This window comes from Eptatretus burgeri, chromosome 15 (assembly GCF_056783735.1).
Source record: "Eptatretus burgeri isolate ZD-2024b chromosome 15, Ebu_testis_v1, whole genome shotgun sequence".
In the NCBI taxonomy this organism is placed as follows: domain Eukaryota; kingdom Metazoa; phylum Chordata; class Myxini; order Myxiniformes; family Myxinidae; genus Eptatretus; species Eptatretus burgeri.
This window is the reverse complement of record NC_140975.1, coordinates 10,889,106-10,917,058: the sequence shown is the minus strand read 5'-3', so window position 1 is coordinate 10,917,058 and position 27,953 is coordinate 10,889,106. Positions and strand designations below refer to the sequence as shown.

General features: G+C 49.6%; 1 protein-coding gene across 1 annotated transcript in view; it reads right to left on the bottom strand.

Moving 5' to 3' along the window:
* The window catches only part of LOC147011494 (solute carrier family 12 member 4-like), a 271,136-nt gene that overhangs the window by 59,457 nt on the left and 183,726 nt on the right, over nt 1–27,953 (bottom strand). Inside the window, exon 6 of the mRNA XM_085858008.1 lies at nt 18,355–18,409. Coding sequence (XP_085714134.1) covers nt 18,355–18,409 — 55 coding nt within the window. The remainder of the gene's footprint in view (nt 1–18,354; nt 18,410–27,953) is intronic.

The following is a 27,953-nucleotide window of genomic DNA, read 5'->3' as shown; positions in this document are numbered from 1 at the left end:
AGTGGGCTGAGTACGCCCGATAATTAATCGAACCGTCGAGGTCGACGATAACACCGCTCGGTTATTCTGATAGTACGGAACGGGTCGCTTAAGTGGCCCGTGTCCGAAGTCGACCTGCGGCGAGGTGCGATCGCCCGGTCTACCCTCCGCGTGGGTACTTAGGTAGGTCGAATTTGGCGAGCAACCCTATCCCACGCGGGGGCTGATTGGCTCGATCGCGGTGAGACCAAAAGGTCCACCCGTGACTGGTTCCCGGCGTTAGTCCGAGAGGGTCACGACTGGATTGTCCGTCCGGTGGGCGACGTGCCGCGATTCGAGTTACGTGGCCGTTCGCACGCCGGCGGGCGCGAAATACCGCAACACTGGTGTCAGGTCGTGCGATACAAATTCATCGCCCTCCTCGCGGCACTGGTATCGGAGAACAGGAAAACAGGCTCTCCTGTCTCCGGCTAAATTCACGGGAATCGGTCCAGGGGTGAGAGAAGCGACCCCCGATTCCCTCCAAATTACGAGCGAGCAAATTAACCCTTCACGAGAAGCAAGATGGCGTCTCAAGGCGAGCGGGAGCCGGGGGTATTAGAAATGTATATGTGTAGTAATGTAGAATCCATGGTCCAGGATGGAATCCCCGAGCAGGAAATGTTGATTGTGCAGGAACACGGACTCGCCCAACTGAACCCAGGGCCCGAGGTGGGTGCGGCAGCGGCCGCGGTGTATGACACCTCCCCCCCCCTCTCCACCAAGACCCTTCCCCAACCCTTGCCGAAACGGCTCAGCTGAGTGCATCCAACATGGCCCAGCTATGCGCCATGCTGGCGGCAATGAACGAAAAGATGAATGCGAAAATGATCGAAAAGATGGAAGCGAATATGAAAAACGAAATGAAAGGCATGAACGAACAAATGAACGAAAAGATGGATACAAATACAAATGAAGTGAAAACGACGATGGATGCGAATACACAGCAAATGAGGGAAGAAATGAAAAAGCTGCGGGGTGAGACGCAGAACATGGGCCGAAGCCTGCAGGCGGGCATGAAGGCCGTGACAAAGGAAATAATAGTTGAGACAAGGGAGGTAAAGGGTGAAGAGTTGGCAGAGACACGGGAGATAGAAAAAATAGAGGAAAGACTACACGAGGAAGACGGGGTAAGTGACGCACACACACACACAGAGGTAGTGGAGGACAATGGGGGTGAGCTGGCGGACTGGGTAGAGACCCAGTGCGAGCAGCGGGATGGCCTCCTCCAGGAACGAGGGGAGGGAGTATGCCCCCTTGAGGCGAGTCACGACCAGGTGAGTTCGGTCGTGTTTTGCGAGGTTGAGGGGACGGGTGCTGTGGACAGGTGCTTGGAGAGCTTGGGGGGTGTAGAGGCCCCGGAGACCCTTGTGGGGACACGAATCCCCAGTGTGGTTGTCCCTGTGTGTGTGGTGCAAGGTGTGAGTGCGGCACCGTGTGTGGAAGCGACCCCGTGTGTGAGTGGTGTGGTGGCGATGGTGTCGGAGTACGTGCTTCCCAGCACGCCGTGTGTGAGTGAGGCACCGCGGGTTAGTGCCCCCGCGTGTGTGGGTGAGGCACCGTGTGTGGAAGAGACCGCGTGTGTGAGTGTCGCCGTGAGTATGAGTGAGGTACCGCGGGTGAGTGCCCCCGCGTGTGTGGATGAGGCACGGAGTGCGAGTGAGGCACCGCGGGTGAGTGCCCCCGCACGCGTGAGTGAACGGCCGTGTGCAAGGTCGCTGTGTGCAAGGGAGACCGTGTGTGTGAGAGAGCGGCATGAGAGGGAGATGTCGGTTGGCATGCGGGAGCACGCAGCCGCGTCTCCCCGTGTGAATGTGATGGAGTGCACTGTGTGCGTCGTAACACGCAGGTGTGCGTGGGTGGAATGGAGACGACGACGGCGACAGAGGAGAGAAAGCCGAGTAGCGGCTGTAGTTGTTTCGAGGACCGTGCCGGGTTCACCCAGCAGTGAGCACGCGGTCCGTGCTGTGCAACGCACGAGACCACCACGTGCTCGCTTGCGAGAGTGAAGTCCCGGTCCGGAAACGCACGCGGTGGATTTGCCGATCCCGCGGACGGACAAAGTTTAGGCAGGATAACGGATTTGGACTGGACGGGTTCTCCACGCGATCGTGTGTGTTAAGCTCCAACGGGCAAAGCACATGTGTTCGCGTGGGGAACCCCTCGAGACGTGGGGCTTGTGTTTTTTTTTGCGCACGGTGACGTCATGGCTGCACGTGTGGTTGGAATCCGGCAGGAGGGGTATCTCTGCCGGATGGTCCCGTCCAAGGAGGGACGAGGAACACGTGCAGCTGCATGACGTCACGGGCAGGTGCAAAGTGCGCGAGCTCTGAGTTGCCGCGCAGGTGCTGCGCATAAAAAAAAAAACAAGCCTCACTTTCGGGTGCACTGGATTCCTGGGCAAGGGGTGGAAGACCCCCTTGACCGGGGCACAGGATGGAAACTAGTTAGGGGGAAGGGTTAGCTTAGCGAGACCGACTTCATGGGGCAGGGGTAAGTCCTCATGGAGTCCGTGGAATGGATTAGTTAGAGGGATTGTAGCCAGATTTAGGTTGGGAAATTGATTTATGGGATTATTTTGGAGACAGTGACAGACAGTGAATGTGTCGAGGGGACGTAGTTTAGCTACGTAGTGTTAAAAGGAACGTGCTGTAGTATAAGGGACGACGTGGGAGCACGAGTTAGTTAGGGGATGTAGTTAGGAGGATGGCAGAGTTCAGCGGTGTGTGTGTTGAAGAGTTGATGAGTTGTGAGGTGAGTACTTGTTGAGTGAGTGAGGCCAGCGGGTCTGTGTGTGTGTGGAGCGAATGGGGAATGCATGGTGCGATGAGTGATTGGGGGGAGGAGTGACTCCCGCCCAAGGGACCCCGGGGTCAGTGTAGAGTGAGTTAGCTGGGTTAGTCAAATTGAAAAATGGAGGTCGTTTTGTTGTTGATGGGTGTGTAGGCTCGAAACCCGTTTGGAGGGGTGCAGGAGCCCTGTTGACGGGCTTGGGAGCGTGGCTGCGAAAGGTGAGTATCGCTGAGTGGGTACCCCGGGCACCAGGCTAGTCGGCCGTGGTAGGCCAAGGGCCCATGGGGGCCGGGATAGCGTAGTGGGCACGGGTGCGCCTGCTTGGTGCGGGGGCCCGGGGCGCCATTAGCCGCGTGGGCAGTGTTGTGGGCACGGGTGACCCTCGGAAAGGGGCCCGGGAGGCCGGCCTGCCACGTGTGCGTTTCAGGGGAGGTGCCAGGGGGCACTCCCGGTGTTAGGGAGCTGGTAGGCTCGGAGGCAGTGTAGTGCCCGGGGTGCCATAGCGGGAGATTCGGCAGAGGGTCGTGCCTGCCAAAGGGAGCCACGTGTCCAAAGCCAGGAGACCGTGTGAGGGCACGGAGAGAAAATTGGGGGGCGAGGCCCGAAATTGTGAGGACACCAACACAGGCGACGGGAATCTGGGTTGTTAGAACCAATAGTTTAAGCGAGAGGCGCTTGTTGAAAGCCCCGGGGTAGTTTAACAGTTAAATGGTTAGGGTAGATTAGGAAGTGTACCCCTCCGCACCATCCATCCCCTCGCTGTCGTTGTGGGCCGCTGGACCCACTTTGGTTATAGATCGCCGAACTCTGGGGAGGCCATTCTGAGGCTTCGTTGGGCCTCGACACAGGACGTTAGCTCTCCCTTGTTCCCCTCTGGGAAGGGAACGTAGGGGTTGGGAGTAGGCTAGGTGACAGAATAGGTTAGCCGAAGAAGGACGATAAAGGGGGTTAGGGGACGATTTATAGTGGGGGAGTAAAAATAAAAAAAAAATAAAAATAAAATAAGTTGGGGCTAAATTGGGGTTTGACAAATTAAGGGAGTGGGTATGTACAGTGACAGGCAAAGGCGATAGTTGGGAGGGAGACAGGTAGGTAGGTCCGAGCCCGCCTTCCAAGTGGCCAGCACCACCGCACTCCCTCCACCAACCTCCACTGAACGGCAAAGGCTGGCCAACTTCATCGGCTGGCCGTGTTTTTCTTCAAGGCGGAGGCCGGCCAACTTCATCGGCAGCTGTGTGCTGCAAGGCCTGTGCCGGCCAGTTCATCTGCTGGCTGTTTTCTTCAAGGCCTGTGCCGGCCAGTTCATCTGCCGGCTGTGTTTGCCTGCAGCGGCCTTATTCTGCGGGCTGAGTTTGCCTGCTCACCTTTGCCATGCCATGCCCACTGCCCATGTTCACCAGCCCCGTTCAATTTTGCTTTGCCCCCCCCCTGTTCATTTCCATGTGCGCCAGGATCGTAAAAGCAACAGTTTGCAAGCTGCAAGAACTGCCCTGTTGGCAGCTACAACACGGGCCTGCAGTGGCAGCCCGTGCACCGTGTTTTGCGTCCATCCATTCATCCATTCATTCGTTGTGCTCATTGCGTGTGCCACTTGAGCTGGCACGGAGACTGCGTTTGTACAGCCCATGCACCGTTGTGGTTCACTGCATTCGGTCCATCCATTCATCCATCCATTCGTTGTGCTCATTGCGTGTGCCACTTGAGCTGGCACGGAGACTGCGTTGTGCAGCCCATGCACCGTTGTGGTTCACTGCATTCAGTTCAAACCGTTCATGCATCCATTCGTTGTGTTCATTGCGTGTGCCACTTGAGCTGGCACGGAGACTGCGTTGTGCAGCCCAAGCACCGTTGTGGTTCACTGAGTTCAGTTCAAAAGGGAAGGCCTTGGACTGCGTGTGAGCAGCCAGCCACGTTCCCTGTCACCTGCATTGTTTTGAGCCAGAGACTGCATGCGGGCAGCCTGGCTCCCTGCTAACTGCTTTCTTTTGCAGAGTTCAATGATCCTGGGCCATGGTTTAGTGTAAGATTTGTAAGTTAAGGTAAGATGTACTGTACATATGAGTGCGCCCCGGCATGTTTGTCTTAGCGCCGGCAATTTTATTTAAGTCGTCCGTGTGAGTGAGTTTGTTTAGGTAGTTACGCAGCCCTCAGGTTATTTATTTTGGGGACACGAATACCATGAATGTCGCACTCAGGGATCCGTAGGTAAAATGTACTAGGGGAAAACTACACATGATGGCACACGAAAATTTGACGACTCGGGACGAGTCTGTAAAAAGGGAAGGGGGTAGTGTTGTGGTTACCAGATTCGCAAACCACCATTCAGGTCCCTTAGGTGAGGTATCTCGGTAAGTGCATGTGTAGTTAGGCCCAAACCCGTTGTCTAGTGGGAATACATGTCATTTATACGTGCTGCGACTCTTCAGGATAGCCGTTTTCTTTTACTATCTTTATTTTGGACCAACCGCCATGATCACAACCACAACATCAACCACCAACCACAACGCCGCTTCACCACAACCGCCACGACCTTCCCGTCACACCTCGCAACCGTAGCATCGCCACCGTTCTTGCCCCGCTGTGGGTACCGGTGTTGGACTCATGCAGAACGCGCGTCGAACAGCGTGTACAAAATCACGGATTTTGTGCTTCAAAAACGGATCAAAAACGACACACGCCCACTTTTTGCCGTCCAATCGGTGAGCGAGGGGCGATTTGGCCCCGCCTCCAGAACGATCGATATATGCAAATTTGTGGATCAAAAGCCTTCACGCCCACTTTTTCTCGGGCCAATGGGGAGCGAGGTGAAAGGTCAAAGGGAGGGGTCAAAGGCGAAGTTACGGGGGATAAAAGGACGGTGTTCGTCAGTCAGAAGAGGGTCGCAAACGAGAACGAGAAGGAGTCGAGAACGAGAAGGAGTCGGAACGGAGGGGACGAGTGTGGAAGACTGGAGCCCGAAGCCTGCAGTGGCTGGAGAAGCTGAAGAGAGTCGGACGAGGGGTGCTCGCGTCGGTGCCAGGAGCTGCACGCCCGAGGGAGGCCGGCAGCGCGACCTGGCCGAGGTGGAGACGCACACCAGGGATAATAAAGATCCTCTATACCCCGAGCATCAGCAACCCCCTCCTGTTTCCCCCCGCGCTGAGATAGTGCGACCAAGGGGGCCCCGTTCCCACCCCCCCTGCCAGGCACTGTCCACGAGGCCCGCGGGTTGCGGGGCCATCGCCGCTCCGCGTCTCATCACCAGACGGGTAGGCCCGACCCGGTCTCGGCCTCAGGCCGCCTCATTCTTGAGGTATTTCTTTTCCTTGGTTTTGGGTATGTGTTGTCGGCGCCGTCTGTGAAGTAGAATTGTATAAGTGTTGCCGTGTGCTCGGTAGTCGGTATTAGCTCTGCACTGTGTTTTCACTTTTATATTTGCTTTTTGTGTAAATGGAATTGTGTTTTCTTTTTTTTGTGTGCTTTTGGTGGAATTGTATTTGTGTGCTTCCCGTGTGCCGCGAATAAATGTGCTTTATTGTTGAACTGTTCTCCCGCTTCGCTTCGTCTTTTCCCCCATTGAACCCTCATCTTGCTTCACGTAAAGGGTTGGTAGTGGGCTGAGTACGCCCGATAATTAATCGAACCGTCGAGGTCAACGATAACACCGCTCGGTTATTCTGATAGTACGGAACGGGTCGCTTAAGTGGCCCGTGTCCGAAGTCGACCTGCGGCGAGGTGCGATCGCCCGGTCCACCCTCCGTGTGGGTACTTAGGTAGGTCGAATTTGGCGAGCAACCCTATCCCACGCGGGGGCTGATTGGCTCGATCGCGGTGAGACCAAAAGGTCCACCCGTGACTGGTTCCCGGCGTTAGTCCGAGAGGGTCACGACTGGATTGTCCGTCCGGTGGGCGACGTGCCGCGATTCGAGTTACGTGGCCGTTCGCACGCCGGGCGGGCTGAAACCGCAACAATATATATATATATATGTATATATGTATATATGTATATATATATATATATATATATATATATATATATATATATATATATATATATATATAGATATATATATATATATAGATATATATATATAGATATATATATATATATAGATATATGTATATATATATATATGTATATATATATATATATATGTATATATATATGTATGTATATATGTATATATATATGTATGTATATATGTATATATATATGTATGTATATATGTATATATATATGTATGTATATATGTATATATATATGTATGTATATATGTATATATATATATATGTATATATATATGTATATATATATATATATATATATATATATATATATGTATATACATATATGTATATATATATTGTTGCGGTTTTCGCGCCCGCCGGCGTGCGAACGGCCACGTAACTCGAGGCGCGGAACGACGCCCACCGGACGGACAATCCAGTCGTGACCCTCTCGGACTAACGCCGGGAACCAGTCACGGGTGGACCTTTCGGTCTCACCGCGATCGAGCCAATCAGCCCCCGCGTGGGATAGGGTTGCTCGCCAAATTCGAACTACCTAAGTACCCACGCGGAGGGTAGACCGGGCGATCGCACCTCGCCGCAGGTCGATTTCGGACACGGGCCACTTAAGCGACCCGTTCCGTACTATCAGAATAACCGAGCGGTGTTATCGTCGACCTCGACGGTTCGATTAATTATCGGGCGTACTCAGCCCACTACCAACCCTTTACGTGAAGCAAGATGGGGGTTCAATGGGGAAAAAGACGAAGCGAAGCGGGAAACAGTTCAACAATAAAGCACATTTATTCGCGACGAACGGAAAGCACACAAATACAATTCCACCAAATGCACACAAAAAATAAAACACAATTCCATTTACACAAAAAGCAAACATAAAAGTGAAAACACAGTGCAGAGCTAATACCGACTACCGAGCACACGGCAACACTTATACAATTCTACTTCACAGACGGCGCCGACAACACATACCCAAAACCAAGGAAAAGAAATACCCCAAGAATGAGGTAGGCCTGGGGCCGAGACCGGGTCGGGCCTACCCGTCTGGTGATGAGACGCGGAGCGGCGATGGCCCCGCAACCCGCGGGCCTCGTGGACAGTGCCTGGCAGGGGGTGGGAACGGGGCCCCCTTGGTCGCACTATCTCAGCGCGGGGGGAAACAGGAAGGGTTGCTGATGCTCGGGGTATAGAGGATCTTTATTATATGCGACAGCGTCTCCACCTCGGCCAGGTCGCGCTATCGGCCTCCCTCGGGTGCAGCTTCCTGCACGACGCGAGCACCCCCTCGTCTGGTGTCGCCGCCTTTCCACAGCTCCGTCCCCTCCGTTCCGACTCCAACGCACACGACGAGCAGCTCCACCGCCCGCGAAGTCTTGACCCTCTGCTTCCGACTCTCCTCTTCTTGACTCTCCGTTCTCGTTCTGCTGACTCTCCCTCGTTCTCTCCGACCCCGTTCTGCTGACTCTCCTCTGACTGACGAACACCGTCCTTTTATCCCCCGTAACTTCGCCTTTGACCCCTCCCTTTGACCTTTCACCTCGCTCCCCATTGGCCCGAGAAAAAGTGGGCGTGAAGGCTTTTGATCCACAAATTTGCATATATCGATCGCCCTGGGGCGGGGCCACCCGCCCCTCGCTCACCGATTGGACGGCAAAAAGTGGGCGTGTGTCGTTTTTGATCCGTTTTTGAAGTACAAAATCCGTGATTTTGTACACGCTGTTCGACGCGCGTTCTGCATGAGTCCAACACCGGTACCCACAGCGGGGCAAGAACGGTGGCGATGCTACGGTTGTGAGGTGTGCGTGAAGGTCGTGGCGGTTGTGGTGAAGCGGTGGTTGTGGTCGGTGGTTGATGTTGTGGTTGTGATCATGGCGGTTGGTCCAAAATAAAGATAGTAAAAGAAAAACGGCTATCCTGAAGTCGCAGCTCGCATAAATGACATGTATTCCCACTAGACAACGGGTTTGGGCCTAACTACACATGCACTTACCGAGATACCTCACCTAAGGGACCTGAATGGTGGTTTGCGAATCTGGTAACCACAACACTACCCCCTTCCCTTTTTACAGACTCGTCCCGAGTCGTCAAATTTTCGTGTGCCATCATGTGTAGTTTTCCCCTAGTACACTTTACCTACGGATCCCTGAGTGCGACATTCATGGTATTCGTGTCCCCAAAATAAATAACCTGAGGGCTGCGTAACTACCTAAACAAACTCACTCACACGGACGACTTAAATAAAATTGCCGGCGCTAGACAGACATGCCGGGGGCGCACTCATATGTACAGTACATCTTAACCTTAACTTACAAATTTTACACTAAACCATGGCCCAGGATCATTGAACTCTGCAAAAGAAAAGCAGTTAGCAGGGAGCCAGGCTGCCCGCATGCAGTCTCTGGCTCAAACAATGCAGGTGACAGGGAACGTGGCTGGCTGCTCACACGCAGTCCAAGGCCTTCCCTTTTGAACTGAACGCAGTGAACCACAACGGTGCTTGGGCTGCACAACGCAGTCTCCGTGCCAGCTTAAGTGGCACACGCAATGAACACAACGAATGGATGCATGAACGGTTTGAACTGAATGCAGTGAACCACAACGGTGCATGGGCCGCACAAATGTAGTCTCCGTGCCAGCTCAAGTGGCACACGCAATGAGCACAACGAATGGATGGATGAATGGATGGATGGACGCAAACACAGTGCACGGGCCGCCACTGCAGGCCCGTGTTGTAGCTGCCAACAGGGCAGTTCTTGCAGCTTGCAAACTGTTGCCTTGATCCTGGCGCACATGGCAATGAACAGGGGGGGGGGGCAAAGCAAAAATTGAACGGGGCTGGTGAACATGGGCAGTGGGCATGGCATGGAAAAGGTGCAGGCAAACACAGCCCGCAGAAGAAGGCCGCTGCAGGCAAACACAGCCCGCAGAACCAGGCCGGCACAGGCCTCGAAGAAAAACAGCCAGCAGATGAACTGGCCGGCACAGGCCTTGCAGCACACAGCTGCCGATGAAGTTGGCCGGCCTCCGCCTTGAAGCAAAACACGGCCAGCCGATGAAGTTGGCCAGCTCTTGCCCTTCAGTGGAGGTTGGTGGAGGGAGTGCGGTGGTGCTGGCCACTCGGAAGGCGGGCTCGGACCTACCTACCTGTCTCCCTCCCAACCTATCGCCTTTGCCTGTCACTGTACATACCCACTCCCTTAATTTGTCAAACCCCAATTTAGCCCCAACTTATTTTTTTTTGTTGTTTTTTTTTTTACTCCCCCACTATAAATCGTCCCCTAACCCCCTTTATCGTCCTTGTTCGGCTAACCTATTCTGTCACCTAGCCTACTCCCAACCCCTACGTTCCCTTCCCGGAGGGGAATAAGGGAGAGCTAACGTCCTGTGTCGAGGCCCAACGAAGCCTCAGGATGGCCTCCCCAGAGTTCAGCGATCTTAACACCAAGTGGGTCCAGCGGCCCACAACGACAGCGAGGGGATGGATGGTGCGGAGGGGTACATCTCCTAATCTACCCTAACCATTTAACTGTTAAACTACCCCGGGGCTTTCAACAAGCACCTCTCGCTTAAACTATTGGTTCTAACAACCCAGATTCCCGTCGCCTGTGTTGGTGTCCTCACAATTTCGGGCCTCGCCCCCCAATTTTCTCTCCGTGCCCTCACACGGTCTCCTGGCTGGGACACGTGGCTCCCTTTGGCAGGCACGACCCTCTGCCGAATCTCCCGCTATGGCACCCCCGGGCACTACACTGCCTCCGAGCCTACCAGCTCCCTAACACCGGGAGTGCCCCCATGGCACCTCCCTGAAACGCACACGTGGCAGGCCGGCCTCCCGGGCCCCTTTCCGAGGGTCACCCGTGCCCACAACACTGCCCACGCGACTAATGGCGCCCCGGGCCCCCGCACCAAGCAGGCGCACCCGTGCCCACTACTCTATCCCGGCCCCCCATGGGCCCATGGCCTACCGCGGCCGACTAGCCTGGTGCCCGGGGTACCCACTCAGCGATACTCACCTTTCGCAGCCACGCTCCCAAGCCCGTCAACAGGGCTCCTGCACCCCTCCAAATGCGTTTCGAGCCTACACTCCCACCAACAACAAAACGACCTCCATTTTTCAATTTGACTAACCCCCTAACTCACTTTACTCTGACCCCGGGGTCCCTTGGGCGGGAGTCACTCCTCCCCCCAATCACTCATCGCACCATGCATTCCCCATTCTCTCCATACACACAGACCCGCTGGCCTCACTCACTCACCAAGCACATGCTTCCACTTCACTCACCAACTCTTCAACACACACACCACTGAACTCTGCCATCCTCCTATCTACATCCCCTAACTCGTGCTCCCACGTCGTCCCTTAAACTACAGCACGTTCCTTTTAACCTACGTAGCTAAACTACGTCCCCTCTACACATCCACAAGTCTGTCTCTGTCTCCAAATCATAAATTCATTTTATTTCCCAACCTAAAGCTCACTAAATCCCTCTACCTAATCCATTCCACGGACTCCATGAGGACTTACCCCTGCCCCATGAAGTCGGTCTAACTAAGCTAACCTTTCCCCCTAACTAGTTTCCATCCTGTGCCCAGGGTAAGGGGGGTCTTTCACCCCTTGCCCAGGAATCCTGTACACCCGAAAGTGAGGCTTGTTTTTCCCTTTTTTTTTTTTTTTCATGCCCAGCACCTGCGCGGCAACTCAGAGCTCGCGCACTTTGCACCTGCCCGTGACGTCATGCAGCTGCACGTGTTCCTCGTCCCTCCTTGGACGCTACCATCCGGCAGAGATACCCCTCCTGCCGAATTCCAACCCCACGTGCAGCCATGACGTCACCGTGCGCATAAAAAAAAAACAAGCCCCACGTCTCGAGGGGTTCCCCACGCGAACACATGTGCTTTGCCCGTTGGAGCTTAACACACACGATCGCGTGGAGAACCCGTCCGGTCCAAATCCATTTACCTGCCTAACTTTGTCCGTCCGCGGGATCGGCAAATCCACCGCGTGCGTTTCCGGACCGGGACTTCACTCTCGCAAGCGAGCACGTGGCGGTCTCGTGCGTTGCACAGCACGAACCGCGTGCTCACTGCTGGGTGAACCCGGCACGGTCCTCGAAACAACTACAGCCGCTACTCGGCTTTCTTTCTTCTCATGTCGCCTTCGTCGTCGCCATTCAACCCACGCACACCTGCGTGTCACGACGCACACAGTCCACTCCATCACATTCACAGGGGGAGACGCGGCTGCGTGCTCCCGCATTCCGACCGACATCTCCCTCATACCGCTCTCTCACACACACGGTCTCCCTGGCACACAGCGACCTTGCACACGGCCGTTCACTCACGCGTGCCTCACTACTCACACAAACCATACTACTCACACGTGGTGCTCCATTCACTCGCGCGGGGGCACTCACCCGCGGTGCCTCACTCACACTCCGTGCCTCATCCACACACGGTTCCTCACCCACACACGCGGGGGCACTAACCCGCGGTGCCTCATCCACACTGGCCGTTTCACTCACACACACGGCCTCTTCCACACACGGTGCCTCATCCACACACGGCGTGCTGGGAAGCACGTACTCCGGCACCATCGCCACCACACCAATCACACACGGGGTCGCTTCCACACACGGGGACGCACTCACGCCTTGCACCACACACACAGGGACAACCACACTGGGGATTCGAGTCCCCACAAGGGTCTCCGGGGCCTCTATACCCCCCAAGCTCGCCGTGCACCCGTCCACAGCACTCCTCCCCTCAACCTCGCAAAGCACGACCGAACTCACCTGGTCGTGACTCGCCTCAAGGGGGCATACTCCCTCCCCTCGTTCCTGGAGGAGGCCATCCAGGTGCTCGCACTGGGTCTCTACCCAGTCCGCCAGCTCACCCCCATTGTCCTCCACTACCTCTGTGTGTGTGTGTGCGTCACTTACCCCGTCTTCCTCGTGTAGTCTTTCCTCTATTTTTTCTATCTCCCGTGTCTCTGCCAACTCTTCACCCTTTACCTCCCTTGTCTCAACTATTATTTCCTTTGTCACGGCCTTCATGCCCGCCTGCAGGCATCGGCCCATGTTCTGCGTCTCACCCCGGAACTTTTTCATCTCTTCCCTCATTTGCTGTGTTTTCACTTCATTTGTATTCGTATCCATCTTTTCACCCATTTTTTGTGTATACGCATCCATCGTCGTTTTCACTTCATTCATTTGCTTGTTCATGTCTTTCATTTCGTTTTTCATATTCGCATCCATTTTTTCGATCATTTTCGCATTCATCTTTTCGTTCATTGCCGCCAGCATGGCGCATAGCTGGGCCATGTCGGATGCACTCAGGTGAGCCGTTCCGGCAGGGATCGGGGAAGGGTTTTGGTGGAGAGGGGGGGGGAAGGTGTCATACACTGCGGCCGCTGCCGCACCCATTTCGGGCTCTGGGTTCAGTTGGGCGAGTCCGTGTTCCTGCACAATCAACATTTCCTGCTCGGGGATTCCATCCTGGACCATGGACTCTACATTATTACACATATACATTTCTAATACCCCCGGCTCCCGCTCGCCTTGAGACGCCATCTTGCTTCTCGTGAAGGGTTAATTTGCTCGCTCGTAATTTGGAGGGAATCGGGGGTCGCTTCTCTCACCCCTGGACCGATTCCCGTGAATTTAATTGGAGACAGGAGAGCCCGTTTTCCTGCTCTCCAATACCAGTGCCGCGAGGAGGGCGATGAATTTGTATCGCACGACCTGACACCAGTGTTGCGGTTTTCGCGCCCGCCGGCGTGCGAACGGCCACGTAACTCGAATCGCGGCACGTCGCCCACCGGACGGACAATCCAGTCGTGACCCTCTCGGACTAACGCCGGGAACCAGTCACGGGTGGACCTTTCGGTCTCACCGCGATCGAGCCAATCAGCCCCCGCGTGGGAAAGGGTTGCTCGCCAAATTCGAACTACCTAAGTACCCACGCGGAGGGTAGACCGGGCGATCGCACCTCGCCGCAGGTCGACTTCGGACACGGGCCACTTAAGCGACCCGTTCCGTACTATCAGAATAACCGAGCGGTGTTATCGTCGACCTCGACGGTTCGATTAATTATCGGGCGTACTCAGCCCACTACCAACCCTTTACGTGAAGCAAGATGGGGGTTCAATGGGGAAAAAGACGAAGCGAAGCGGGAAACAGTTCAACAATAAAGCACATTTATTCGCGACGAACGGAAAGCACACAAATACAATTCCACCAAATGCACACAAAAAAGAAAACACAATTCCATTTACACAAAAAGCAAACATAAAAGTGAAAACACAGTGCAGAGCTAATACCGACTACCGAGCACACGGCAACACTTATACAATTCTACTTCACAGACGGCGCCCACAACACATACCCAAAACCAAGGAAAAGAAATACCCCAAGAATGAGGTAGGCCTGGGGCCGAGACCGGGTCGGGCCTACCCGTCTGGTGATGAGACGCGGAGCGGCGATGGCCCCGCAACCCGCGGGCCTCGTGGGCAGTGCCTGGCAGGGGGTGGGAACGGGGCCCCCTTGGTCGCACTATCTCAGCGCGGGGGGAAACAGGAGGGGGTTGCTGATGCTCGGGGTATAGAGGATCTTTATTATATGCGACGAGCGTCTCCACCTCGGCCAGGTCGCGCTGTCGGCCTCCCTCGGGTGCAGCTTCCTGCACGACGCGAGCACCCCCTCGTCTGGTGTCGCCGCCTTTCCACAGCTCCGTCCCCTCCGTTCCGACTCCAACGCACACGACGAGCAGCTCCACCGCCCGCGAAGTCTTGACCCTCTGCTTCCGACTCTCCTCTTCTTGACTCTCCGTTCTCGTTCTGCTGACTCTCCCTCGTTCTCTCCGACCCCGTTCTGCTGACTCTCCTCTGACTGACGAACACCGTCCTTTTATCCCCCGTAACTTCGCCTTTGACCCCCTCCCTTTGACCTTTCACCTCGCTCCCCATTGGCCCGAGAAAAAGTGGGCGTGAAGGCTTTTTGATCCACAAATTTGCATATATCGATCGCCCTGGGGCGGGGCCAGTCGCCCCTCGCTCACCGATTGGACGGCAAAAAGTGGGCGTGTGTCGTTTTTGATCCGTTTTTGAAGTACAAAATCCGTGATTTTGTACACGCTGTTCGACGCGCGTTCTGCATGAGTCCAACACCGGTACCCACAGCGGGGCAAGAACGGTGGCGATGCTACGGTTGTGAGGTGTGCGTGAAGGTCGTGGCGGTTGTGGTGAAGCGGTGGTTGTGGTCGGTGGTTGATGTTGTGGTTGTGATCATGGCGGTTGGTCCAAAATAAAGATAGTAAAAGAAAAACGGCTATCCTGAAGAGTCGCAGCTCGCATAAATGACATGTATTCCCACTAGACAACGGGTTTGGGCCTAACTACACATGCACTTACCGAGATACCTCACCTAAGGGACCTGAATGGTGGTTTGCGAATCTGGTAACCACAACAATATATATATATATATATATATATATATATATATATATATATGTATATATATATATATATGTATATATATATATATATGTATATATATATATATATATATATATATGTATATATATATATGTGTATATATATATATATATATATATATATATATATATATATATATATATATATATATATATATATATATATATATATATATATATATATATATATATATGTATGTATGTATGTATATATGTATGTATATATATATATATATATATGTATGTATATATATATATATATATATATATATATATATATATATATATATATATATATATATATATTGCCTCCTCTGTCCACTCAACTCCCTCAATCTTTATTCATGTCCCACGTGTCTATGTGGTAAAAGTTGGGTCTGAGAATAAAAAAACATCATTACCCACGGCTCAGATTACATTCTCTAATCTGTCTCATTTACCTTGTGCCGTGTGTCTCACGTTCCTTCATGAATGAAAAGGTAGATAAGATTGGTTGTGATTCTGAACAGAGGATGATTTACTTTATATCTGTTACCTCGGTTTTGTCGTGTGTGTGTTTGTGTGTGTGTGTTTGTGTGTTTGTGTGTGTGTGTGTGTGTGTGTCCTTCTCCCTCTCTTCCACCGTCTGTCTGTCTGTCTGTCTGTCTGTCTGTCTGTCTCTCTCTCTCTCTCTCTCTCTCTCTCTCTCTCTCTCTCTCTCTCTCTCTCTCTCTCTCTCTCTCTCAATAAACCTTTTGTTCATAAAAACCTGTACATGGTCATTTGAGGTATGGGACTTCGCCATAAAGTGCGAGTGAATTGGCTTTTAAAATCCAGTAATGGGCCGATTTGGAAATGCGCATTTAAAGTACTCTTTAAAGAGTTGATTTATCACAGTCATATCAGAACGAGCTGATTTGTCACACGGTCACGGATTGCTGAAACCCCAATATGGGGCCGTTCAAAAATTACGTAACTATTTTTTAGGGAGGCACATACAGGCTTGATTGGACCTCACCAATCATTTTTATTTGACATATGATTAGATTTTTCAGGGTCCCTTATCATGAGTAACACTTGACCCAAACAAAGCCGATGGAAATCTGTCGCAATAAACCCAGACAGTTTATAATCAGCAGAGGCCTCCAGTCTTAATGTGTTAGGCCCATGAGAAAACCAAGATGGTGGCCATATCATTTCATCTGGGTGCTCTATGGTGGGTGGAGTGAAGCAACATGTGTGTGTGGTCTGGCAGCTGGCCAACAAATGGGTACACATTTAAAAATCAAGCCCCAACAAAAACCTCAACAACAACAGCAACAACAACAATGACAGCGGCAATGCGAAGCTCTTGTAGACCTGCGACATGTCGCAACTAAAAATGAAAAAGACATATAGGGATGTAATGCCCACCCCACACCTCCCCACACCACAAAAAAAAAAAAAACAAGGAAAGAAGAAATGACAAGAAAGTTATGACAAGAAGGGAATGACACCACAATACAAAACCACAATCCTTTTACCGATTGCCATTTTTATGTCTCAATCCCACAATAAATAAAATACACAATCACAACAACCCATACTACAAATCTACAACTGCCTGCAGCATACACATCTTCGTACAATTCTTGCGATTGCCACCTTCATAAAAATGTCAAAATATGTCGTGATGGCAATTCGTAAAAGGATTGTCGTGTTGTATTGTGGTGTCGTTCCTATCTTGTCATTCCTTCCTAAATTGTTTGGTTCTTTTTTTGGAGATATACAGTATGTATGTATATATATATATATATATATATATATATATATATATATATATATATATATATATATATATATATATATATATACAGTTTATATTAGGCTAATGCTGTCTGTCTGTCTGTCACACCGTGAAACATGGAAACACTCCCCAGAGAGAACAAGGACAAATGTGTCCAAGAGCCGCGTCCTAAAGGCAATAACAACAACAACTTGCGATATTTCGTCACGTGCCTTGATGGAGCCAATAGCGAGACCCGTCATGGAGGCTCCTGTTCATGACAAGAAAATCGTGTATTTACGAAATTACAATACATTAAATGGAATAGTCTTTAAATAGTAACGTGAACTTTTCGAAACTTTAAAGCAAATGTCTGAATATATTTAAAAGTTCATGATAGATGCTCTCAAAAGGCACCCTCAATGCGAGGATGTGTACAGGTGTTTAGTATTTAAGGAGATCCGGATCCTGTATATAAAAGAGCCGAGTCCTAAAGGTTTTGTCTTCACCAGAGGAAGAGGAAGAAGAAGAAGAAGAAGAAGAAGAAGAAGAAGAAGAAGAAGAAGAACAACAACAAGAAGAACAACACGGAGCTCTCTTAGAGTCAGCGTTCGCTACGCGAGACGCGGCTAAAAAAATTAAGTAAAAGTCCGTTGCAATCAATCCAAACCTCTGGGAAAATTATATTTTTTTCAATCAGACAAAAAAATTTGAACCCAGTTTGGTATATAAGCAATAGACCACTGCCTCGATCACTCCCGAATATATTTTCTTTGCTATTATGATATAAATAACCTCCCATTGTTTTTTCTCGCTCTTTAAACCAGCACTAGAATTAATAAAAGGCTCCCTTTTTATTTTTTTATAGTGGTATTTTTACCATGGGCTTCTGCTATCCCATATATTCATCCATGCCAGTGAAATCAGACAGATGTTCAGATCAGAGGGAATTTCAATTCAGCAGATTTATTTCCCAAGCATGTGAATAGTTGCAAGAGGACAAGGTTGAGCAAGCATCAAAGCCAAAATCAGAGGAATTTGAGAAAAAGTTGGGCCAACCTATCCAAATGAAGTCAATGCAGATGCTGGTTCAACATGACACAAATGAACCAACTGGTACTGGGCCAAATGATGCTGCAATTGTGAGAAAGTGTTCTGCAATCTGTCTTTGTTGATAAGAAGTATTGCAGTGGTAATAGTCTCATAAAGCGTGCTTTGTGGAATCATATCTATGATACGTTATCTTAACTTTGGGGAGGGGGGGTGAGGGGGAACATGAATGTCAGTAAAATCTGGTGACTTACCTGGGACGACCCCATTAGTAGCAATTGCACTCATGGAGATAGCTGTCAGCATGGTCTGGGGTGGGGAATAAAAGAAAGCAAAGACAATCAGAAGATGGACCAAAAAGAATCCTCAGCCACAATCCTGAAATTAGCTATTTAGATAATACAGAGTTCTGCAAAACCGCATGCCTCTCGGGCAATGGCACCCAACATACAGTGATCCCCAGGCAGTTATTTTGTTAGTCTTCATGCAGTTCCACCTTCCCCTCATGTCTCGTGAGTTAACAGGACGAAGTATGTTGCGTGGGTCTTGTAGCTCGGTCTATGAACAATATCTCTGTCTCCTATTCTGATTTATAATCCAACCCTTTCCCGTTGGCCATGGTATAAATCAAGCAAGCAAGCACATACACCACGATATATATGTAGCGAGCACATAATAGCAAGCAGCCTCCCGTGGCTGTGAATCAATAGAAGTACAACCAGACTGTACAGCACGTGCAAAAAGATTCCCACACCCATTCATACCTCTGCATCGCTACAATTCGCTACTAAACAGAGATGTGCTGCACGACTCGGGCCGCACTCGGACCGCGTGATGCGGGGACGAGCAACGGATGTTAATAGCACCAACCGCATCTCGCCGGGAATGGCCCGGTTGAGCACGCAGGATTGATATGACCCTCATCCAGTCACCAGAACACGGCAAGACGGGGTGGCAAGGAGGGGTCGCAGGAAGGGCAATCAGGGAGTTTGCTCAGGGGCCCGGGTGTGCATTTTGGCTCATGGGAGGGAGCCCGTGGGTGGCGGGTGTGCATTGCTGTTCAGCATTCAGACTGCACTCGAAGCACACTCAGGGCTGGGGTGTTGGCTCAATCCCTATGTAGTCAGAAGCTCTGGGCCGTGGCAAGCCAGATTGGCAAATGAGACCGCTTCCGGCTGCTAGAGCCTGGCAGGATGCAGCTAGGGCCGCTGTGGCCCAATAGAGGAGCGCGATTTGGGTCACAGCGCGTCGCCTTCAGGTTGTCACACCACTCTTTGCCCGGGTTTAAAAAAGGCAGATTGCAGAGCCGCTCGCCCTCTTCTTTGCCTCTCTACTTCACCCTCTTCTTCTCTGCTCCTCGGCTCTGCGTTGGCTGCTCCTCGTTGCCTCTGCCGTTCGCTGGCTCTTCATGCGTGGTAGGTGTGCAACTGAGACGTTCTTCTTCTTGAGGACCAGTGAGGAGCGCGCGTTGCTGCAAACCCTGGCAAAGTGATTAAGCCAGAGATAACGCGCCAACTCTCGAGGTGGGAATGCTCAAGCGGAGCATCCCACGGACGTACACGCTACACTCACAGACCTATACATGACTAGGTTAGGGATATTTTGCCTCCCGTATCTTCTCTCCTCTCTCTCTTTCCACCCCTCTATCTTGTCCCCTTTGGACGCCCAAAAGATCATTACTGACTCGCAATCCAATTTTCCTCCAGCACGACACCACACCCCCGCACCCCCATATTGTACGACACCACACCTCAAGACTCCCACACCTTAGACACCAGTATTCCTCCCTCCCCCCCCCCCACCTCTCCCTAAGCATACTGGTTTGCGTTGGTCGGCCGACCGTGCCAGTTATTGCAAGGCCGTTTGTCCTCATCTGCTCTCTTTCTTTCTGGCTATCAAATCTTCCTGTGTGTGTGTGTGTGTGTGTGTGTGTATGTGATGGCGCCTGTCGTAGAAAAAGTTAAGATTGTAGAAGTTCTAATGGGATAAATCTGCTCTGTGTCTGCTCTTGTAAATTTCTTGCCTTTTGCTGCACCCCACGAATTCCTTGCTGTCCTCTGCTGTACATACAAATAAATCCATTCACTGTGCCACATACCTTCCCTCACTTGATTGTAAATAAATGTTTGTATAGAAATGTTCGCAGCTCGTTCTTGTCTTTTCCTTCATTGGTCCAGCATGGTTCGTATTCAAGCTTAGCTGGGACATTATTCCCCAACGATCTGTTTTTCGAGCTGGTACATCTTGAGCAATTATGCTCCGCTGCATCTGATCCGGTAAGGTGATCTGGTTTGAACAAGGCGTACTGAGGGCGTGTCCCCCGGTAATTAAACCATGTGACCTTTATGTAAACGGTATCAGATGGAGGACCCTAAGTTAAGTGGTTGAGTTATTAATGTTCACAGTCAGTTTGTGACCCGCCGCGTCACAAAGTTATTTGTGTGCGATGGCCGGTGATTCTGGAGAGTCTGGTGGGAACCCGAGGTAGCTTTTCGCCCCCGACCCTGGGTCCGCAAATATATATATATATATATATATATATATATATATATATATATATATATATATATATATATATATATATATATATATATATGAGAGAGAGAGAGAGAGAGAGAGACAGACAGACTAATGGCATTTGTGAAAGAACAGCAAGCGGCTGCAAAAGAAGAGAAGGCTCGTGAATGTGAGGAAAGATAAACAGAGCGGGAGGAACATGCAAGGAAAGAGGAGGCAGAGTGTGAGGAACGTGCATGGAAAGAGGAGGCGGAGCGTGAGGAACGTACATGGAAAGAGGAGGCAGAGCATGATGAACATACATGGAAAGAGGAGGCAGAGCATGATGAACGTACATGGAAAGAGTAGATGGAGCGTGAGGAACGTACATGCAAAGAGGAGGCAGAGCGTGGCGAACATGCTCGGGAAGCCAAACGTATGAAGGAGGAAATGTGAATGAAGATTGAATTGGCAAGAACACAGTTGGAGATTGAAGCAGCTGCACGTGCTCGCACTGCACCTGACACTGGTGATGTACGAGTAATGGTGAACAAGCCAAAGCTCCCCACATTTCATAAGAAACGCGATGAGATGGACACGCACCGTGAGAGATTCAAGCGTTTCACTGTGAGTCAACATTGGTACAGAGAGGACTGGGCAGTTAGTCTCAGCCCCCTTCTGACAGGAAAAGCACTCCAGGTGTATACCAGTATACCTTCAGAGAATGCTCATGACTATGATCACTTGAAAGTGGCCTTATTGAAGAGGTGTGAACTTACAGAGGAGGGATATCGCTGGAGGTTCAGAGAAATTAAACCTGATGAAGGTGAAACTGCATTTCAGTTTGTGACACGTTTGAGACGGTGCTTTACACAATGGACTTTGATGGCAAAGTGCGAACGTAGCTTTGAAGCATTTACCGACTTGTTGGATCATGAACAGTTCCTTGGTTTGTGTTCTACGGAGGTGGCTCTGTTCGCAGCTCCTGCAACATACATGAGAGTGCCTGAGAACACTGAAACAATGACAGCCTTGGCTGAGCAGGATATTGAAGCACATTGAGGGTGTATTACTGGGAGGTCAGTCAAGAAGAAGGATGTCACAATGAAACCAAGGACAGACAGTTTACTGCACAAGACTGACCAATCTCAGCCTACAAAGCCCCAATTCAGTAGAAGCAAGAAAGAATGTTTCTATTGTCACAAGAAAGGCCACATGATGGCCAAATGTGGATTGAGGAAGGCAGCTCAGATGAGGCCACAACAAAAGGCAGCTAGTACAGTGCACTATTTCCAGAGGAAGTATGTTATCTGCAGAGCAGAGCCAAAAGGCCAGTCTGCATCAGCTGTGCAAAAATGTCCTGAAGAGAACCGGGTGAACAAAGGAGGATTTCAGTCAACACCTATGGTCTTCAGCAGTTGTGTGGAAACCACCGCTGGCATTGCCAATGGCAACATGACCTTGGATGAAGACTACATGGGTTCACAGAAAGTGGCAGTACAAGTGCAGCTGTGAAGAAAGACCTGGTGGCGACAAGAAAGATGACTAACAAGGTCAACTCCTGCAAGCTGATTGATAGTACATTGCGTCACTATCCACTTGCAAAGATCCACGTGGACACACCGTACTACATAGGACAGATGAAGGTCATGTGCATGGAGGACCCCATTTGTGATCTTGTGATCGGTAATATACCGGGAGCACGAGAGGTCAAGGATCCAGACCAAAAGTAAATTCCACAGCTGGCACAAGCAGTAGTAACGAGGGCACAGACCAAGCGCAACAAGGACGACGTCAAACCATTGAAGCTGTCACTATCTGACGTTCCTAAGGTGACTGTGCAAGAGCTCGAGCAAGCTCAGAAGGAAGACGTCTCACTTCAAAGGTTGTTGAAGGAGGTTCAGGATAACAGAGATCATCAGATGCCGGATAAGAGCAAGTACAGGCTCGAAGTCCACAAAGGCGTTCTACACTGTATCCACAGAACTGACACAACCGAGGTGAAGCAAATCATCATTCCAACCAAGTATCGGGATGCAATAATGAAATTGGCACACAAATCAATTGTTGGAGGTCATCTTGGAGTGAAGAAGACAACTGACAGAAGAACGAGCAACTTCCATTGGTCAGGGATAACCAGTGACATCAGCAGATTCTGCAAGTCCTGCAACATCTGCCTCAAAGGGAGAGTTTCCATAGCACAATTGGGAACCATGCTGGTGATAGAGGAGCCCTTTCGCAGAGTGGCCGTAGACCTGATTTGGACCATTGTCCCCAGTGTCTGATAAGGGCAACCGGTACATTTTGACCATTGTGGATGACGCCACGAGGTACCCTGAAGCAATCGCGCTCCCCAATATTGAGACGGAGAGGGTCATGGAAGCACTGCTGTAAGTCTTCTACTGAGTAGGACTCCCACAAGAGGTACTGAACGACCAAGGTCCTCAATTTACATCAGAACTGATGAAGGAGGTGTGTTGACTCCTTGCCATGAAGCAGCTCTTCATGACACCACACAACCCCAGGTGCATTGGACTTTGTGAATGGGTCAACAGAATTCTGAAGAGCATGCTGAGGAAGATGCATCAAGAGCGACCACGTGATTGGGACAGTTACCTGCAGGCGGTGCTATTCACTTACAGAGAGGTTCCTCAAGCAAGTACAGGGTCTTCACCATTTGAGCTACTCAATGGATGAACTGTAAGTGGGCCCATGCAGTTGTTGAAGGAACTGTGAACTGGAGAGAACACGTTGGAGGTTCATAATGCCGACCAATATGTCTTTGACTTGCGTAATCGACTGGAGGACACTTGCCGACTGGCACGAGAGAGTCTACACAGAGCACAAAACAGTCAGAAGCATTTCTATGATAAGAAAACCAGAGACAGAAAGTTCGACGTTGGAGACAAGAGTTTTATTGCAACTATCAACAGAGCACAACAAGTTGAAGGAGGAAGTGGAAGCTATGTTGGAAGCAGATATCATCGAACCATCAAAAGCAGCCTACAACTCGCCGGTGATGATTGTGAGGAAAAAGAATGGATCCAACCGTTTCTACATTGACCTTCAGAGATTGAACTTGGTCACAAAGTTTGACACTGAACCCATGGGGAACCCTAAAGCAATCATGGCAAAGCTGAAGTGAGATCGGTATTTTGCCAAGATCGACCTGAGCAAGCGTTACTGGCAGATTCCTCTGGAGGAAGTCTCAAAGGAAAAGACAGCAATCGTAATCTCAGATGGCTGCTACCAATTTAAGAAGATGCCATTTGGCTGATAAACGAGTAAAATTGACGGTTACATGTTATAAGTTTCATGTAGCATGGATCGGTGAATTGTAATATAAACTGCTTCATGTAATGAGATAATTTTGACTGTCGATGGCGGTATTGTACTGTAAACTGCCTGGTGAGATTCGTGAAGATGCTGGAACATTCTCAGACGAAACTTCAAGTATGGACGGGAATCGCGTTTGCTGGAAGGCACGGGATTGTTCTGTGATACTATATAAACCCGTGAGAGGGAGGTGGAGAGAGATGGGTGACAAGTAACGAGATGTATGCATCGGTTGTTCCCGTGCTCGTTTTAACTCAGATGAGCGAATGAGGTGTTAATATCCAGAGTAGTTGTTAACGCGTGGAGCCGATTATAATCAGGTTGATGAAATCTCATTAAAGATTGTGTATCAGGAAAGAATTCCTTTACCTCCTCAATCATCCTGGATGGGCCAACGTACGAGAGGCGAATGACACGACAAGACTCGATCGTTCATCAGACTTGGTGGATGAGGTGAACATACGTGAGTTTAGCTGGCAGGACAGGGACACTCGGCGGAAACAACTCAATGTAGGAATCGTTGAACATTTGTATGTAATGGTGAACTTCCTTATTTGACTTTGTATCTGTTTAGTTGAAATACAAGTTTCAAAAATGTTAAGCTGTTGATGCGGTTACTGTAACGCCATTCATGAGTCACCGACCTCTACTAACGAAGATCCATTCGAGTGATAGCCGACCGGTATGATCGTTCAGACTCGTTAAGTGCAAACCTTGGATTGTATTCGTTGGAGAACGGGTTGGGGTTCGGCACCACGAACAACATATGTACCCGAAAGGGAAGGAAACCCCAAAGTGCTTATACCCCTAAACAATGTGTGTGTGTGTGTGTGTGTGTGTGTGTGTGTTTGGGATTGCTTGAAATACTGTGTATGATTTTTCTCACCATTTTCTGAAGTCACGATTTCTCCCGATATTTTCTCTTCTTTGATTTCTCCTCATCATTCCTCCAGACATTTCCAGCTCTTTTGCTTCATTGCCTGTGTGTCTAATACATTCATTAAAGTGCTGATTCGTGTCCTGATTTCTCATGCTTGGGGTTGGTCACGTTCCTGGGAGCATTTTGTCCGAGTTCACAATTGAAATGGTCAGCCATGTAATGCGGCATTGGTTCGCTCAGCCAATTAGAGTTTACACTCTGCCTTGCTTAACTCACCAGCACGGTAAACCGCCCTGGGGCATGAAGATCCGGCCAGAGTTGAAGGTTGCAGATGGTATCTGTGGTCTCTGGAGACAAGCCGTCCCTCTTGGAGTTATTCAGAGATAACGTCCGTAACAATACAGTATATATATTGTATCTAAAAACTAATGCCTCGAGATGAGAACATGACAAAACCTTGTCTGGCGTATCAAGGTGTCTTTTCACAAGCAGGACTCTTATCCATGGCACACCTGAACTCTTATCCACCTCCAAGGCCTTCATCCTCAGCTTGATGGAGTACTGTTCTCTCCTTTAGGCTGGCATCCCTGCTTCACACCTTTCTCAGCTTGATGCCGTGGAAACCAAGGCCTCCTTAAGATCATTGGAATCTCCCTGCGATGAAGCTGAGTCAACGGGCCTATCACCATCCCATCACATACAGGTCGGTGGTCTCTGTGTCTCTTACCACCTCCTTTCTGATTTTGCACCCTCTGCTCTTTCTGTGCTTTGTCAACCCCCCCCCCTTCCCCCCAGGTATCTTCAGGAAAAGTACCTAAATCCAGGATCACTGCTCACCTCCATTCATTTGTTCCTCTCATGTTCCACCTGTGGAACAAACTTCCACTTTCTCTTCAATCTAATTCTTCCCTCAAAGTCTTCAAGCCAGCTCTTCACTGCCATCTCAGAACATCCCCCATCCAAAACCATGGTCTTTCCAACCCCATTAACCCTCCCCAGGCCCACCTTTTTTGCAAGTTTCCAGTTTTTCCTTCCTGACAGTTTGTTTCTTTGTCCCTCTTGTCCACCCCTCGTGTCCTCTCCTACCCCATATTCGTCCCCACATCCATTATTTGTTCAAGTTTCCCTCGATTTTGCCTCTCATGCCTGTTGTTTTTGCGTTTCCACCCTCTCTTTCAACTGTTCATTTTGTTACCTCCATCACCAAAGGTGAAAGGAGGTTATGTTTTCAACCCATTTGTTTGTTTGTGTGCAGGATATCTCAAAAAGTTGTGGACGGATTTGGATGAACCTCGGTGGAGGTGTTGGGTGTGTGACAAGGACGATTTGATTCTGTTTTGGTGAAGATCCGAATTCAGATCCGGATACGAGATTTTTATTTTTATTTTTAAAGTGATTCTTCACCAATGAGAGAGATAGGGCCAAAAACGATTATATAGCATGATATTTCAAAAATTTATTGGGCCCGATGTGTTCTACTGGATCAGGCATTGCGTGGCGGAGGTATGCGCTCTACCAAGTGCCTTTCTAGTTCTGTTATGTCCTGATCCATTCTATCTTGTAGCTCCTCCACGAGCCTTAACTTTGTATAAGAAAGCGCCTTGCATGAACCACCTTGTGCACTCGGTTTCAAGCGAGACAAAGGAAGCTGCACACACCTCACCCACATTATGTTTAGTGGGTGATCAGGGACAGGGCCCATAAATCAGGTAAATTACCCCAGCAAACGAATGGGTGGGGAAGGGAATGCAGAAAAGCGCCAGGGTTCACACGCATTCACCATACAAATCGATTACTGACGGATGGAAACTGTCTTCTGCTTAAAGAGTAATGGTGTGCAACTCCATAAAATTCAACCACAAATGCCATGACTGAATCCACAATTACAATCCTAAATAACAAGAAAAAAGAGCAATCTGAGATTTCCAAACCCTCGCCGGGACTTGTTCTGCGTGGGTGTTTTGTGTAGTTTTGTGTGGAGTTTGTGTGCTGGTGTTTTACGTAATTAATGAGAGACAAAAACTAGAACTGCTGCACTTCCATAACTGCTGGCAGTGATGACCAGGTACCAAGACGTCCCCGCTTTTGATCGGACGCCTGACCCTGACCCATGACGTTTATTATTATTCAATCAAATTCAGAAATGGATTAAAATTAATTTAATTCAAATTAAATAGAAGACCAAATGGGTGAAGTCCTGTATTGGAGTAATCAGAAGGATCCCAAACAAGCAAAAAGCAAAGATCGAAGGTCATCAGGGAGGAACCTGGTTCGGATTCTTGTTTCAACTGATACTCCTCTCACCATCAAACTCGCTCCAGACACAGCCAAGTGAGCCTTATTTCAAATAAAAATAAAAATATAAATAAAAGAACCCAGATAAAAAATAAATAATTCTGACAGCCAGACCATGTGTCCGATCAAGTTGAAATTTAAAACATGTCAATACTAAATCACACCATTATCTGAAGTTTCATTGTCGATTGATTGGCTGTTCAAGAGAAAGAATGTTTTTAAAGATTTTCGCCTCAATCCAATAGGGCTCCCACACCATGTGACATCAATTATTCGTATCAATACCCTGGTATCCCCAAGGCTTGGGGAACATTTGTGCGCAGTTTCCCTCGATCTGTCCAGCCGTGTTCTGGAGAAGATTTTTATACGTTTTAAGGTAAATCCAATATACAGTAGTTAAGCCAAACCACGGACTGACCTATGACATCATGTGTGTGGACCTTTTGTTCCTCATTGATAGGCGGTCACACGTGGTAACGTTTTACTTCGATCTGTTCAGCCATAACAGAGAATGTATTTTTGAAGGTTTTGACTTTTTGTTTTAAACGACAGAGTTGCCAAATCACTGTGGACTGATGACATCAATAAATTTATGACATTACAACCTATAACGACATAGAAAAAAATATCACACTCATTCCTTCATGAGGAGTACTTGCTGCAGCCAAGTTTTAATTTATTTTATTAGTGTAGTATTATATATACAGAGGTCCAAAGTTTTTTGGTTTTTCCAACATTAGAATTGGTACCACGTGACTCCAGACGTCATAATTAATAATAAAACATTCCACATGTATAGTTTCACCATGGCGTAACATTGAAGTAACAGCTTCAATTGCGAAAATT